The 14749-nt window shown below is 38.1% G+C and overlaps 1 protein-coding gene across 1 annotated transcript in view; it reads right to left on the reverse strand.

Moving 5' to 3' along the window:
* Window positions 1-12884, reverse strand: part of MRPL3 (mitochondrial ribosomal protein L3) — a gene marked incomplete at its 5' end in the record, with an annotated part of 31720 nt that extends 18836 nt beyond the window's left edge. The window contains 5 exons of the mRNA XM_010562068.1: window positions 4700-4760; window positions 6601-6700; window positions 10629-10727; window positions 11572-11663; window positions 12692-12884. Of these exons, the coding sequence (XP_010560370.1) occupies window positions 4700-4760; window positions 6601-6700; window positions 10629-10727; window positions 11572-11663; window positions 12692-12884 (545 nt within the window). The remainder of the gene's footprint in view (window positions 1-4699; window positions 4761-6600; window positions 6701-10628; window positions 10728-11571; window positions 11664-12691) is intronic.
* Between the last annotated feature and the right edge of the window lie 1865 nt (window positions 12885-14749).

The raw sequence follows: 14749 nt of genomic DNA on the forward strand, positions 1-14749 counted from the left end.
TTCATTAAAATCTGTGAAATCTTTAAAAAAGAACACAATACAATTCTAATTTAGAACAAACTCAAACATGCGTAAGAAGAGGTATAACTCCAAAATCTTTTAGTAGGCATAGTACTGAAAACTTCAGATATTTTCAAAAAACATTAAGGTTTGTCAAAGTGGGATATTAATCCAGAACTATATATTAATTAAACAGAATTAACATCTAGATTCCACTCTGAAACAATCAAGTTGTGTGCAGTATCTAAGATATGATAATCAAGAACCTACACTGAAGTAGAACATTTGTCATCCTACTTACACTGTTGCCATTTCTTGCTAAGACATCTTCTACCTGTTGTCTTGGCTTGAATCAAGGACTATATGTTTTTGTTCTGACAACAGTAACATTAAACATCATATTCAAACAAAAAAACATGCATGAGACCTATCTTTATTAGAGTTGATATGTATAATGCCACTGTTCTTCAATACATGGAATTCAGTCACTTTACCTAGTTTCACTGAAGGGTGATTACCTGATTCCCAGAAAGGAATCACAGGCAGCAATGATGATATGCAAAACTAAGACACACAAATGTTAAATGAAAGGAAAATAATCTTTCTGTAGAATTAAACATAAAGTTTAATTACACACAGTTGTTCTAGTCTCACCTGCAGGAAAGCAGCTGTTCAGGTCAACCACCTAATTTTGTACAAAACCTCATTTTCCAGGTTTGATACAAGTAAAATGCCAGTACCTAATGAGCCAACTTTCATTTATAAAGCTACTGGAATAAATTAAGCAACGATTTAGTTTGCTGCTAACTCTTCAAAATTAGCTAATTTAAAAGACAATTATTTAGATGCTGTAGAGGAAAAGGATTCCAACTACTTAGTCAAGTAATTTCAGACAATTATAGAACATACTTTCAGGCTCAGATTACACTGTTAACCTAGCAAAGCTTAAATAAACCATAAACACATCAGAATCACCCCTTAATTCTGGCACATTTCAAACAAAACTACCGTTGTCTTTGGAGTGACAAAATTTCTGATGTTCCAAAGGTTTCCTGAAATGTTCACGAGACAGGTCGTGAAGTGGCAGAAAAAGGAGGTTCAATACAACTGCATCTCCATACAGCACTGGGCTACCACTGTAAGGCATGGTCTGACCTCTCCTCATCCCCATGTTTTGGTCATCTTTGTACTAGTGCAGAAGCTCACTCAGCTGATCAGCAAGATGGGGCATGCAACCAGTTGAACCTGCTGAAAACTAACCCAGTGAAGAATACAGGTATCTCACGCTGATCTTCTTCTTCATGCAACTCAGGATGCCAGTGCCAGTGATAGAAGGTCGATGGGAACTCTGCGGGAGTGAGCACCACCTCCCCTTTGGGCAGCAGCCTCTTCTACACCAGCTTAAAGAGGTGCGAGAGAAGCATTTCTGGACGGTGCTATGTATTTTAGCCCAGATCATATCAGGGCCAAACCAGATCATCAGGCCACAGGAATTCTGAAGTTTACTGCTGTCCCAAAAAGGGCACTAAGCCTTTACACATTTTTGAAACATACCTCTGAAGCACCGAGGAAAAGTCTTATCATTAAAGACTGCTGTAAAAATTAAGGATTGAGCTTTTAACCTGCTGAAAATAGGTACCAAGGAAAAAATTCAGCACTGAAGACGACCAACAGCCTGCAGATGCACTGCCTACTGTCAGTGCTCTAAAAGCTACTCATACTGTGCTGAACAAATTAGAAGACTTCAAATAGAAACAAACTGCATACATCTTTAACTGAACCTTCTCATTTCTCTGAAAGTGTTTTTCTTCACAGAGGTATAAATGCATCAAAACATTTCAAAAGACTTCAACAAAAACATTTGCAAGGAAAGTTTAAAAGCAGACAGTCATAAAAAACCACCCTACACTTTGGTAACCATATCAAGATGCTAACCAAGACTTCTTTAAATGTAGTGCAAGTACTTTGTTCAAGCTACGATAACTAAGAAAAGCTTGCTCATTTTTAAGGAACATATTTTTTTATTTAAGTCTTGACAGAAGGAAGCATACAAAAGGATATCTTGCTCAGCTCAATCATTAGGAGTGGGTAAAAAATTAAAATATCCTTTATATTCCACTATAGTATCTCCTCATTGAGGTGACATTAGTTTTCTTTCTTTCCTTTTAAAGGAATAATTAGAATTAATCATGGTATTAACAGCAGCACTGCTATTTTCATCTATATGATTTCAAACATTGCACACTTCAGTGTTTCCTCCAGTAAAACAAATTACTGACAATCTTACAAATGTAAAGCACATGTTCATGTAAAAATATTTCTAAAAACTTTACTAGAGATGATAGCAAATTTTTAGGAATTACTATCTTTTAAGTCCATAATGGTTTGAATCAGGAAGACAGAAGCTGCAGGAGGCAGGAGGGGAAGTCAAACTGTGCTCCCTACTGTAACCCAGCGTTATATCCTAAAGTGCCTTTTCAAAATGCCCCTCTAGCTTAGGATCTTTCAAGTGCCTACATCACTTCTGAAAATGGGACTCTGGAGAGTAATGTACAAAGGCTTATTTCAGCCTGTGGACCGAACCTCTTTGTTCAGTATGGAGAAGCTGGCAGCTCTTGAGGGGGGTTCAGAACACAAGTGTAACACGAAGTACGTCCTCATTTTTCCCTCACAGGTGCAGCCCAAATGCCATAGCTGAATGCTATAATCATTCCCAAGATAACTTTTTCTGCCCTTCACTGAAGCATTTCTTGGATATTTTTGGGACAGTGTGAAATCTGTACTTACAGGCACAATAACTTAGAATGATGGATACAGTATTCTGAAAAATAACGAAAAGCCAAACCACACCTAAGTATGAGACTAAGCAACACTGGATGAAACTGCACAGAATAAAGTAAAAAACCCAAAGAAAAACTGAAATGTAGTAAAATAATTTAATTCTTGCCCGAGTTAAGGGAAAACAATAAGTGCAGCATTCCAGAAAAGTGGAAATTAAGAAGGAAGAAACATTAAAAGTAGAAATCAGAATGTGAGTAAGTCACAGAAAAAGGTTAAAACCCCCCAGATACAGCAAGACTGGAATGATTAGAAAATAATATTAACAGAAAACCCATGATAAAAAAAAAATTAAAATCTGATCTTTCTCTTTAGCAGAACAATTTTTTCTTCACCTGTATAGTAGGATTACATGTAATATGCTGCCCAAATCAACAGTACAAACAAAAAGCTGATTTCTGAAATGGGAACATACAAATATCTGAAGAAAACAGATTAGAAATACTGAATTAAAAGATAGGATAGATTCACTGAACATGACCCAGTCTATTTTTAGCTCGCTACTATTTTCAAATACAAATAGCAGGATACAAATCAATACCCTGTGGCTGCTTACCAGTATCTTCTACATTGCAAAAAAACTCCCTTCCCTAGTTCTTGAAATACTTCTAAAAAAACAAAGCTTTTGTGCATTAACAAAGCGTGACACTTCATCTACGTGGAATGACTGTATTACTAATGACACTGTGCTTTGCTTTGTAAACAAGCTATTGTCTCCTATAGGCTGTTCACTGAATGCAATTTAGAAGCAGAATGAGTAATATACCAGATCTAGTATTACATAAGGAAGTCTGACACAGAAAAATACTAATTCCAGTCAACTCCTCAACCTCCTTTTCTCAATAGGATGCCCTCATAGGCGTAGTCAGGTGTAGCTATATTAGAACAGATTACGCGGCTGTACTGATATGGTCAGTTTCCCCATATACACAAAGCCCTGTGACTAATATTAGACATTTATAAGTATTACACATATGTGAGACAATTACAATGGATGGTATTTCAACAAGACCCAGTTGGGTATTATCTCCATTATGTAAAAAATAAAACATCAAATGGAAAACATTATATTTGTATTACAACACAACAAAAATACACTTCACTGAAATACAGAGATAGGAGTTCTCAGCTCTCTTGGGCAGTGGAAATCATGGATGTAATAGAAGAGGCGTGACTAGTCTTTGCTACAAGATGCCAGTTTCTGACACCCTCTACCACTTGAGCTCTACTTTGGCATTTGCAGTGGTCTGAGAGGAAATCATTCCTCCCACGTTGAAGTAAAAGATCATTAGCCACTGCTGGCAAGGAGATGAGCTGGAATATGAGAGAAAACAAAAAAAGGAATTTCACAGCTCTGTTGTGCTAAATGTATTCACTATCTTTTTGCTTTTCTTTTGATCCACATGATGCATTTCTCTTCACATCTCTTCACCAAATCAAAATTAAGCAGTCTTTCTGGGAACTGACACCTTTCGACATTTGTTCCCCACTTCTACATATCACTGATGCTGCATTATAGAGCTCTTCACCTATGCTAAGCTTGAGCACCTTTTTCTCAAGCTCTTTGTCAAGCCCTTCCTGCTAATCATGTATGTGCAACGGACAACACATGTGGAACCACAGCCCTAATATATCTGCGGGGGTTTACCTACCATGTTCAAAATCAAAAGTAAGCCTCAGCAAAGAAAAATAATTTTATATGCTTGACCCAATGGCTGAATGGACTTCTATTTCCTGCCACTACCCTTGCAATTGCATTTCAGCTTGCGAGCCATGATTTCAAGCCAAAGTAGAAGGGAAGAAGAATTCAACCAGCCTATTTAAAAGATTAACCATACACGTTAAATCATTAGGAACCTACGTTTTTGCAGTAACGTCCACGAACTGCCCTGGGCGGAAGTGAGCAGCGTACAAAGGAGTACCTTCAAAAGAAGAGGAGAGATCGTGTTCAACTAAGTGCTGAAATCCTCAAACCGCTAACCAGTCATTACTATCCAGGATAGATACAGTCACAGGAAAGGAAACAAAACTTTGTTTGTATTCACATATTATTTGTTCTTCTTTATAAACCTCACTGCGTAAAACAGATGCTTTGTAGTTTTGACTTAAGCACATTTCTCAGTTCCTAGCTCAATTTGAGATGAGGAGGAAGGAAGGGTAGGGCCTTTAATCAGATATGTTGCACTTCAGACACTGAAAGAGACAAAGCCTAAAATGCTTCATTAGTTAAGACTCACAATAAACAAACTTGGCAAAAAACCAGAAGATGCTCCACTTATAAATACTAGTACTTCACCAGGTGGAGGGTTTTTAAAAAAAAAACCAACCAAACAAAAAAACCCCCTAAACACTTCCTATAAAAAGTAGGGTTAAAGATAGTAAAAAAGTTTTGCAATGCTTCCTCTTTGTTAAGACGCAGTGTTTCCAAACTAAAGACTGTGGCAGAAGTACAGCTTCATCCACTGGGGAATGACCTGTACACTAGCCTTTAGTAGTAGTGCTTCTGTCAGTCAGTGAAATCACTCACCTGACTGCAATTACACTCATTCCCCTAAGTGCTTGTAGCCTCAAAGTTTTAATTTTAATTGAAGGTTTATTTTCTCTTCAGCAATTTTTTTCATCCAAGTGCAATGCTCTTTTATTAGCAGCTTTAAAAAAAAAAACAAAACCAGAATTGATAACTTAGTTCATTATAAATGAACTTTAATCTGAAGATCCATGCAGCAGCATCTCTGAGTTTCCAGCCTGTTTTAAGTGAACTAAAAAAAATGAAATTTTAATTGCTTCATGTCTACACCCATTTTCATGCTGTTTTAAGTCTGTATGAATGCAAACTGAAATGATGTAAACCTCTGCTAAGTCTCAAGCATAAAAATCCTCATATTATTTCATGTTATATTTATATGATCCATATACACCTGGGATAAGATACCTGTCACCTGACAGAAAATCACGTACATGAAGGATGTTATGTACAAAATACACACACTGTAAAATCAGTTTATTGAAAACATGCAATTCTGCTTTATCTCAGGCTTTTGCTTCCATTTATCAGTCCTGACTTCCTCTTCATGTCAGATTTCATTTTTATCACTTACCACACTGTCTTAAAAAGGTCTTGCAAAAACCCTCTCTAATGGCAAATAAAGACGTAATACATTAGAATTTCCTACCCTACCTAATTCTTGGGAAAATACCTATAACTGTCAAAAAGTACAAAATGAAAGCAACCTAAATACACTAGCTAATAAAACCTTAAAAACACAAGACTTTTCATTAAATCTCCAAACTTCTAATACTGTTTTTTACTGAGAACGTTTGTTACAACATGTTTTAATGTGTTTTACTTTGCAAGCTGCCAGAAAAAACGCCATATATGACAGCCATCAGTCCTACTTCTGAATGCAGCAAGAAGAAACAAACCTCAAAGTGCTGTTTTAGGCTCCTCAGAAACGTTACCACAAAATTCTCGGTGCCCCTCTCATAATCAGAGAACTTCCTGTAAATGCATTCATCTTTATTCCCAACAAGTCAGTCAAGTTTACAGACATTTATTTAAATCAATGTTCATATTAGCTAGACTGGGTAAGACTTGTTTCCCCTAAGAAAAAAAGTTTGCGCTCCAACAATGACAAAGAAATAAGAATTCAGCAATTTCCATACAAAACAAAAATTAAATACATATCATAACTTTGTTTAAGTTTACAAGGGGCAGACATTAAATGATTATGCATATAATATTCAGTAGCTCAAAAAGATTACCTGGTTTGATTAGGGCATCATCAGTTACATTAAATGTTGCAACTTTCTGCTTCCGTGGTACTCCAGCTTCTTTAAAAATTTTCATAGCAGACTCTGATTTCTGTAACGAAGAGCAGCCATGAAAAAGAAGTGATCTTAAAATACCCAAGGATCAACATAGCACAGAAAGTGGTTACAGGCTCTCAACACCACTCAGAGAAACAGATATATTATACTACACTTTTATCTTGAAACTAGCACTTTAACGCAATATAAAATCAATTTAAAATTCCTGTGTCTGCATTTTATTTTCCATCAACTAGTTACCCTACAGCTACATCATATAAAGAAGAGATATATGAAGATTTCTAAGATTAGAAAAGGGAAACCAATTATTTAGAATGTACCTAAAATATATTAGTGTTTTTTCATTACTTTCAAAGAGTTTTGTAGTAATTTTAAAACATGTTCTCTTTTTTAAATCTTGAAATGACTTAGTTCCACACCACCATAAATATATTTGACTTAACTAACAAAACCATAGAAATAAAGCCTGGTCTTGCAGAAACTTCTAGAAATGCTTAACTTCCCACAGAAGAGAATGTAGAGTCTCTAGACAAAAAAGGAAAAATGAAGAACAACAAGTTTATGATTAATGTATTTTTAAGATATACCAAATACACTCAGTGTCAAACCACTGCTGACATACCAAAGAAGGGCTCTTCTTTTTAGGAGTCTGACTAAAGTACTTAAAATTGTTCTCAGCTGTTTTAAACAAGACAACTCACAGAACAGCTGACCACTAAGATGATACCAAGCAATGGAAACAGTGATGGAGGAAAATTGTGGCCATAGGAAAAAAGCAATGCAGCTGATTTTTCTTCAGATGAATTCTCCTAGAAAGCAATTTAAGCATCTGACAATACTGTCACACTTGGATAGTCACATCTCTGAGGTTCACTTCTCAAAAGTTCTGTGGAGTTCTCTCTCTCAAAAATAATGTTGTGTATTTTAAGACAAAAAAAGTGAATAACTTTAAAATTGTTACTTAGTTTATTTTGAAAATCTGCATGGTGCCCTTCCCTTTGTTTTTAAAAATCTGTTTAAAAGTTTTAGGAGAACAGAGGAAGTTTTGTGAAGAATGAGGGAGCAAGATGATGAGGATCTCTGACTTTAGACACAAACCAGAAATTCTAGCTTTATGAATCTGTCCTTATTTGAGGAGAAAGTGTGGATGCAAAGTCTTTGAGAGTTAAAAGGGGTTTTTGAGTGATTTGTTAACTTGAGTTCATAGTACAAAACACTTAAAATACCTTTTTTTGTTTTAAAAAGAAAAAAGTCATCAACTAAATACAAAATCTGCCCTAAGACCACAAAAATTTGAGGCATCAATAGAGGACAACTGTATTAAACAATAGTACCAAGTATAAGAATTAAAAATAAAGAAATCCCCTCTCTAGTAAATGCCTTCATATCAATCCTTTATTGCCACTGTTACGTAAAACTGCTGCCTTAGATGACAGCAAGGGGAGCTCTGTGCTCAGCATGGGTGCCTGGAAAGAGCTACCACAGCTGAAAGAAAGCATAGTGAAGTCAAAGGGTAAAAACCGCTTACATCTCCAGAGTCCTACTATAGCCTTGCACTCTTCTACTTCAACAACAAGTTTTCTTCAAACAGTCAAGTCAGAGAGATGTATTTCTACAAAGAAAACACTGCAGTCTTTAAAAAGCCTTCCTAAAGAGCAATACTAAAGAGAAGAACATTGAGTGAATTCAGATGTTCTTAGTTTTAAAAAGACCAACAATATCTTCCAGTATTACAGGAAAATGATCCATATGCCCTCACTTAAGGGAAGCATGTAAAATATTTTTGACAAAACATTATTAGAACATTGACAGAATTGTACTTTTGAGAATAATTTTGCGTTAAAAAATCATGAAAAAATCTGTTCACTTGTAATAGACTGACATATAGCAAGCTAAAAGGGAAAAAAAATAATCTTGCTAAAAATGTGATACCCCTTATCATTTTTTAAGCAATTTGATGCTCAAAAGAAATACACTTTGTTAGTAAAATTACTGAGGGAATCATTAGACTGAATTCATTAAAAATCAGTAGCTGTGAGGAATCTGAGAAAGACAGATGTTCCTGTGAGGAATTAACAGAAGATAAACTGCTTATGCTAATACAATACAGTTTCATTCAGCTTTCTTTTAATTCTCACTTTTAGACACTTCAGAGAGAAAAGAAACACATAAAAAGACCGATAAACATAGGAGAGCAATGATGCAAACCTGCAGCTAAACCACAGAAAGACATCATTTGTTAGTAACTTAACAAGTAGAATTGCTCAGAATAGGCTTACCGAATTCTTTCTTAGAAATTATCTATTTTATACAATGATGATAACAACAACAACAATAATAATAATACAGAGCTCAGTCTCAGGCCAGGTCCTCACCACAGATTGGTCTAAGGATATTTCATTAATTTCTTTATTAAAATGAGCCTAAGTTCAACCAAATTAATAGGAGCTAACTTGAAAAAAGTAATGTCCAAGAGAGTCTTTAGCATAATTCAAACTACTAAAAAAAAAAAAAAAATCCTTGAGTTGACTTTTTAGGTAGTTCGGCTTTGAAGACATTTTCTTAGTTCACAAGAGTTGTTTAAATAGAAATTTTCTATGTATCTCCTTGCTTCCTGCACATTTTTACTCTGACAACATATTGAATCACTGATGGCATCATCTTTATGAAAACATCAACTGTAAGGAGTCTGATGTGCATAATACAACTTGAAAATTATTATTCACATGATTCTTGCGTGTCTTAAACCAAGGTAACAGGAAAGAAAAAACACAGCTGCAATTTCTCCAGGAAAAATGTCACACCTGGAAAGTGGAAACAGACTAAAGTGACAGGATGGACACCTGAAAAGTACAAGCAATGATAGCATAACCTCACTGAATAAAAGAAAGATACCTTAAAATAGAAGCCTGTTCAAAATCAATAGAATATACTATAAAAGCCAACAGGTTTATCAAATGAAAAAAGCTCCTTCTTCCCTCACCTGCACTAAAGCAAAAACAAGTACACAGATTAATTTTGAGGCTCTGGGACCACCTTCTGTTTGAAAAAGGGAAATATATATCCTCAAAAAGCCATAATCACCAACTGAGATAATCTGCTTAGTGATCGTGAGTCCTATCTTTTTTTTACTTGCCTAAATCAAACAAATGAGTGTCAGGATACTGTAAGAAGTGAAAAGTGATATTTTATAGAAATAATGGATCATAGAAATGGCAGTCCTTCAAGGGAAAGCTTTGTTCCTGCCTTGATCTATAATTCAATTTTCCCCTTCAGGAATGACAGCTCTGCTAGACAACCTTAGCCACTGAAGGTGTCTGGGAATTCCACATCAGGCATTTGGGGTGTCTAAACAAGTGAGTGGTTTTGACAGCACTGTTGATGAGCTATAATCATGAAGCTACCTTCCTGAAAATTTAAGTCTTAAACTTATTCATCAGTAAAATGATATGCAAATTAATCAATCTCAGCAGGCCTGTGGAAAAATTACAGCTAAAGCTAATAAAACAGTATGGAAGACTAAGCTAGAGAACAAACTCTTCTAAACAACTGATGAGATGGGTAAGTTTACAAAAGGCCATTCAAGTATGTATCTTGCAGTCCTTGTCTCATATTGCATCTCCACAGAGATGGGGAACACACATGTTTGTACACTGCTAATGGCCCTTCAGACCCTTTCGTCAGCATGGGACACTGAACATCAAAGCAACTTCCTAAACCCACAGCTTTCCTTGAGAATCAAGAGGCAAAACTTTCAAAAAGTTCTTGCTATTCTCTTAACCAACAATCAACACTAGAATTAAGGAAATAAGCAAGGGTCAATGTGACAAAAGATCAGTTCCAAGGCATGCATGTCTGTCAATTAACCTTTTAAAGAAGTCTACCTGTGCTACTTTAATCATGTACTGTAATCACAACAGAAATAACTATTCTAACAAAAACACCCAAAGTGGTTCACTTACAAAAAAAGGAGATGCGTTTTTGCCTCCAACAAGTAGCTTAGATGTTTTTCCACCCGACTCTTCCTTTGAAATGTATCTTAAAACATGGCAATCTTGCACCTTAAGAAAAGAAAGATAGTGTTTATTTGAGGATAAGCAGATGTGTACGTTTTGAGACCACAGAGATTATCAAAACAAGTGAAACAAAGCCAGTCTCTATTTTCATTTGTATCTATATAACAGGAGATACAGCCTACAAGTAGGAGAGCATGTTACCTTTTTACCATAGGCATTCTTTTGCCAAAAAGTAAAAGGCTTATCTTAGAAAAAAATATTTGTGGAATGCAAACTATGTTTTCATAAATGCTCTAGAAATCAAATGAAATTTTATAGTCATATTTTGCCTGCAAGATCTGCAAAATCCCTACTGGCAAAGCATACAATAAGAGCCCACATTTTAGACTCCTGCTCCTTTGCCCTGTAAACCTGATCTCCTTCACAGCAGTGGTTCATCATATGGCAGCGACATGGTTCATCACATGGCACGTCAGTGAACAGCTTCATCACAGTAGTAGCTGCCAGAGAATATGAAGAAGCAGCTTCAGGGCTACAAAGGCTCAGAAACCAAAGTGAAACTAATCCCAAAGTGCCCGCAGGTGGCAAAAATAAAAAAAGTGAAGTGGGGTAGTTAACCCCAGCTTTATGCTGCCTCCCATCTTCCCTCACCTAGGTAATACTTATGCACAGTTCTGCAGCCCTTGAATAGCTGAGGCAGAAGGCAGACCACTCCTAGAAAGTTCAGCATATAAACAGAATAGGCCTGGTGTACTATGCAGGGTTGAAAGAAATCTTTCTTTAGGGATTTCCTACTCTGTACAAGTGGTAAGTTTCACTTTTGCCTGAAACTTCTGGTTAATGATCTGAATACAGTACAGGAGATAAAATTCATTATCATTTATTTCACCTTAAGTAGTGTGACAGCATGTTTTTTTCCTGACTTGGTCCATATTGGCATCATTCCCAGTTTTACTGCAACAACACCAACTCTGATGGAATCTGTAGACCAAAACAGAACATGGATGCAAGTCCACACTTAATATTTGAAAAAGCCCATCTCATAACCCGCAAAGTCCCATTAACTCTGATCTTTCCTAAGGAGTTCAAAAAGGAGAGAAAACATTGCTGACTCCCTGCGGGTAGGCTGAGAATAACCTGTTCACTGCTTTTAATCCCACTAGCAGTAAAGGTCTATCTGTTCCAGTTGCATTTGATAGAACATGGAAACTAGCTCTCCATTAAGATTAGAGCAACCAATGCTTCAGACTCATTTTTTTTTTAGAAAATACAACACCTATGTAGAATATTAGAGCCAAACTAACTATTGAAAAGCTTACTGTAGGAGGTTCCTCCCACCCCAACTTTTGCACATTTTTGTCACTGTAACTGTACAGCAAAGGCAACCTGTCGTCTGGCTTCTGACAGTCCGTGGCGTGAAAAACAGAACATGTAAGATGAAGAATAAATGCTTTAAAGTTTGAAAAATGCTCTTTGTTCCAGTTTCCACCGTCATACCTGAGGATCTGCTCACGGATTTGCAGACTGTCAGGTCTGCTGTCAAATGATGTGATCCTTTTGAAGGCTCAAAAACTTTATATTGTGTTCTAGTCCATAGGACTTTGGAATCACTGAATAGAAGTGGGATGTATTATACACTACACTTTTTCTCCAGAGTGCAGCAAAATTTACAAGAACATTTTCAAGTTCTTATACTTTATATTCCAGGGAGTCTTTTTTTAATGAATCCTTAGTTTATTACCTTGTCATTGTGCAGCAGTGGGACTGGCCAAGTGCTGATTTGGACTAAACCCAAAGTTCTTACAAGGTTCTTAACACCCTGTAATATTTTAAATGCTTTTTAGAGAGCTGATGCATTACATTTACTTATTTACTAGGAGATGTATTGGATGATTGAGGCAAAAGCAAAAAGGAGAATACAAGACACATTTCCGATATGACTCAATGCAACAACACAACAACGATAATTTCAGCAAGAGTTTGGTATTTCAGAAGAGATACTTTCTCACCTGGTTTCCACTCATTCAGTGGCCACGGCTCATCTTTCAGAGGGCACAGCTTGCTGGCTGTCTGAGCTTTGTATTCCTCTGCAGTTATCTTCTTGAGGAACTGGACATTCTCTTCAGAAAGATGCTCATGCCACCATGTTGTACTGTTAACATGCCTAACCACAAAGCCCAGCTGCCTCCTTTCCAGTGGTGGGAGAAAGTTTTAAGTGTCTTATCAGTTCAAATAATGTCTCATAAGATGCATGTTTGTAATGCAATATATACTACATATCATTACATAATAGAGTATAAAATCATAAAGGCCGAAATTATACTAGCAAGCTATTCAACTACCATCACTCAAACTGGCCACCCTTGACCTACAACACCTAACTATTTGTCATACTCTCATCTAACTTTTAAAGTATCACAAAATATACTGAAGGGGAGTAAGCAAAAACAAATCAAATGACCACTCCTTCTACAATAAAAAAAACCTAGATCTGTGAACGAAGAGATAGCAGTGGGTGGTGTTTACTTTAACTTTAGCAAGGCTTTCAACACAGTCTCCTGTGGCATCCTTCTATCCAAGCTGGGATGTTACAGCATGGATGGGAGGGCTAGCAGATGGGCAAAAACCTGGCTGGATCATCAGGCTGAAAGAGTCGCAGGTAATGGGTTGCACTCTACCAGAAGGCCAGCTACAAGCAGAGTTCCTCAAGAGCCTATTCAGGGACTTGTCCTGTTTAATAAGTTTATCAGTGACCTGTAAGAGGGGACAAACGCACCCTTCTTAAGTTTGCCAATAAAACTGAACTGAAGGGAGCAGTTGATAACGCTCAAGAGCAGCCCTCTGCCAGTCAGAGAGACAAGCCAACAAGGAACCCGATGAAATTCATAAGGGAGAAATGCAAAGTCCCACACCTGGGATGGAATAACCTCTTGCAAGGGTACAGGCCATGACTTCAGGAGAGCTGCTCCCCAGTCTGGCAAAGGACCTGGGAGTCCTGGGGGGCAAAAAGGTAAAAAAGGAGCCAGCAGGCTCCTGGCAGCAATGAGGGCTAACAGTAGCCTGGGCTGCATCAACAGAAGCACGGTCAGGAGATAAAGGGAAGCAGTTATCATCCTTTCTTCAGCACTCCAAGTAGACCACATCTGCAATACTAAATCCAGTTTTAGGTTCCCAGTGTAACAGGGATGTTTATAAATGAGCCAGTACAGCAGTGGTACAAAAAAATACAGGGGCTGGAGCACTTGCCCTGTGAGGAGGATTGAGGTAACTGGGCTTGTTTAGTCTGGAGAACAGGAGGCTTAGGGGGGACTGACAGCAGCTTTCCAATAGCTACGAGAAGGTTACTGACAGGACAGAGCCATGCTGTGTTTACTGAGGTGCATGCCAGGAGAACGAGAGGACTGGTATAAACTGGAAAAGGGGGTTCTGATTTGACGTAAGGAAAAAACGTTCAGCTTGAGGACAGTCAAACACTGGAACAGGGGCCCAGTGAGACTGTTCTTGGAGGCTCTCAAGGCCCAACCAGACAAAGCCCGGAGCACCCTGGTCTGACCTCAGAGCTGGCCACAGTGCAAGCAGGAGCTTAGACGAGAAAGCTCCTCAGCTCCCTTCCAGCCCCAACAACTCTCCGATTTCACGCTCACTGCTAAACACTCACTGTACTGTCATAACTTCTGCGAGCGCTAAGAACAGCTTGAGCGCTCCTCAATCCTCTTCAACGAAACAGAGTATTGAGCAACACAGCAGCGAAAGCACGCGGCTAGTTGTACCAGCAGGCCAGGGTGACTCAAAACGCGGCAGGTCAAGCCGCTCGCTGCGGAGCAAAGGCGCTTTGGTTGCAAACACGCGTGTCCTGCCGTGACTCCCACGCAGGCTGGGTCTGTTACCGAGGCCTGGGTGCCCCGCCACCGAACCGGGGCCCTGACACCTTTGCACTCGCAAACCCTCCGGGCGCTGCCGGCGGGCTGCGCCCAGCGGCCCCGCCGAAGGGCGGAGACCGGAGGGGCCGCCGAGGGGAAGGGAAGGGAAGGGGAAGGGGCCCCTCATCTCGGGGCTGCACAGGGGCC

This window comes from Haliaeetus leucocephalus, unplaced genomic scaffold (genome assembly GCF_000737465.1).
Source record: "Haliaeetus leucocephalus isolate CR32 unplaced genomic scaffold, Haliaeetus_leucocephalus-4.0 Scaffold153, whole genome shotgun sequence".
NCBI classification, from domain to species: domain Eukaryota; kingdom Metazoa; phylum Chordata; class Aves; order Accipitriformes; family Accipitridae; genus Haliaeetus; species Haliaeetus leucocephalus.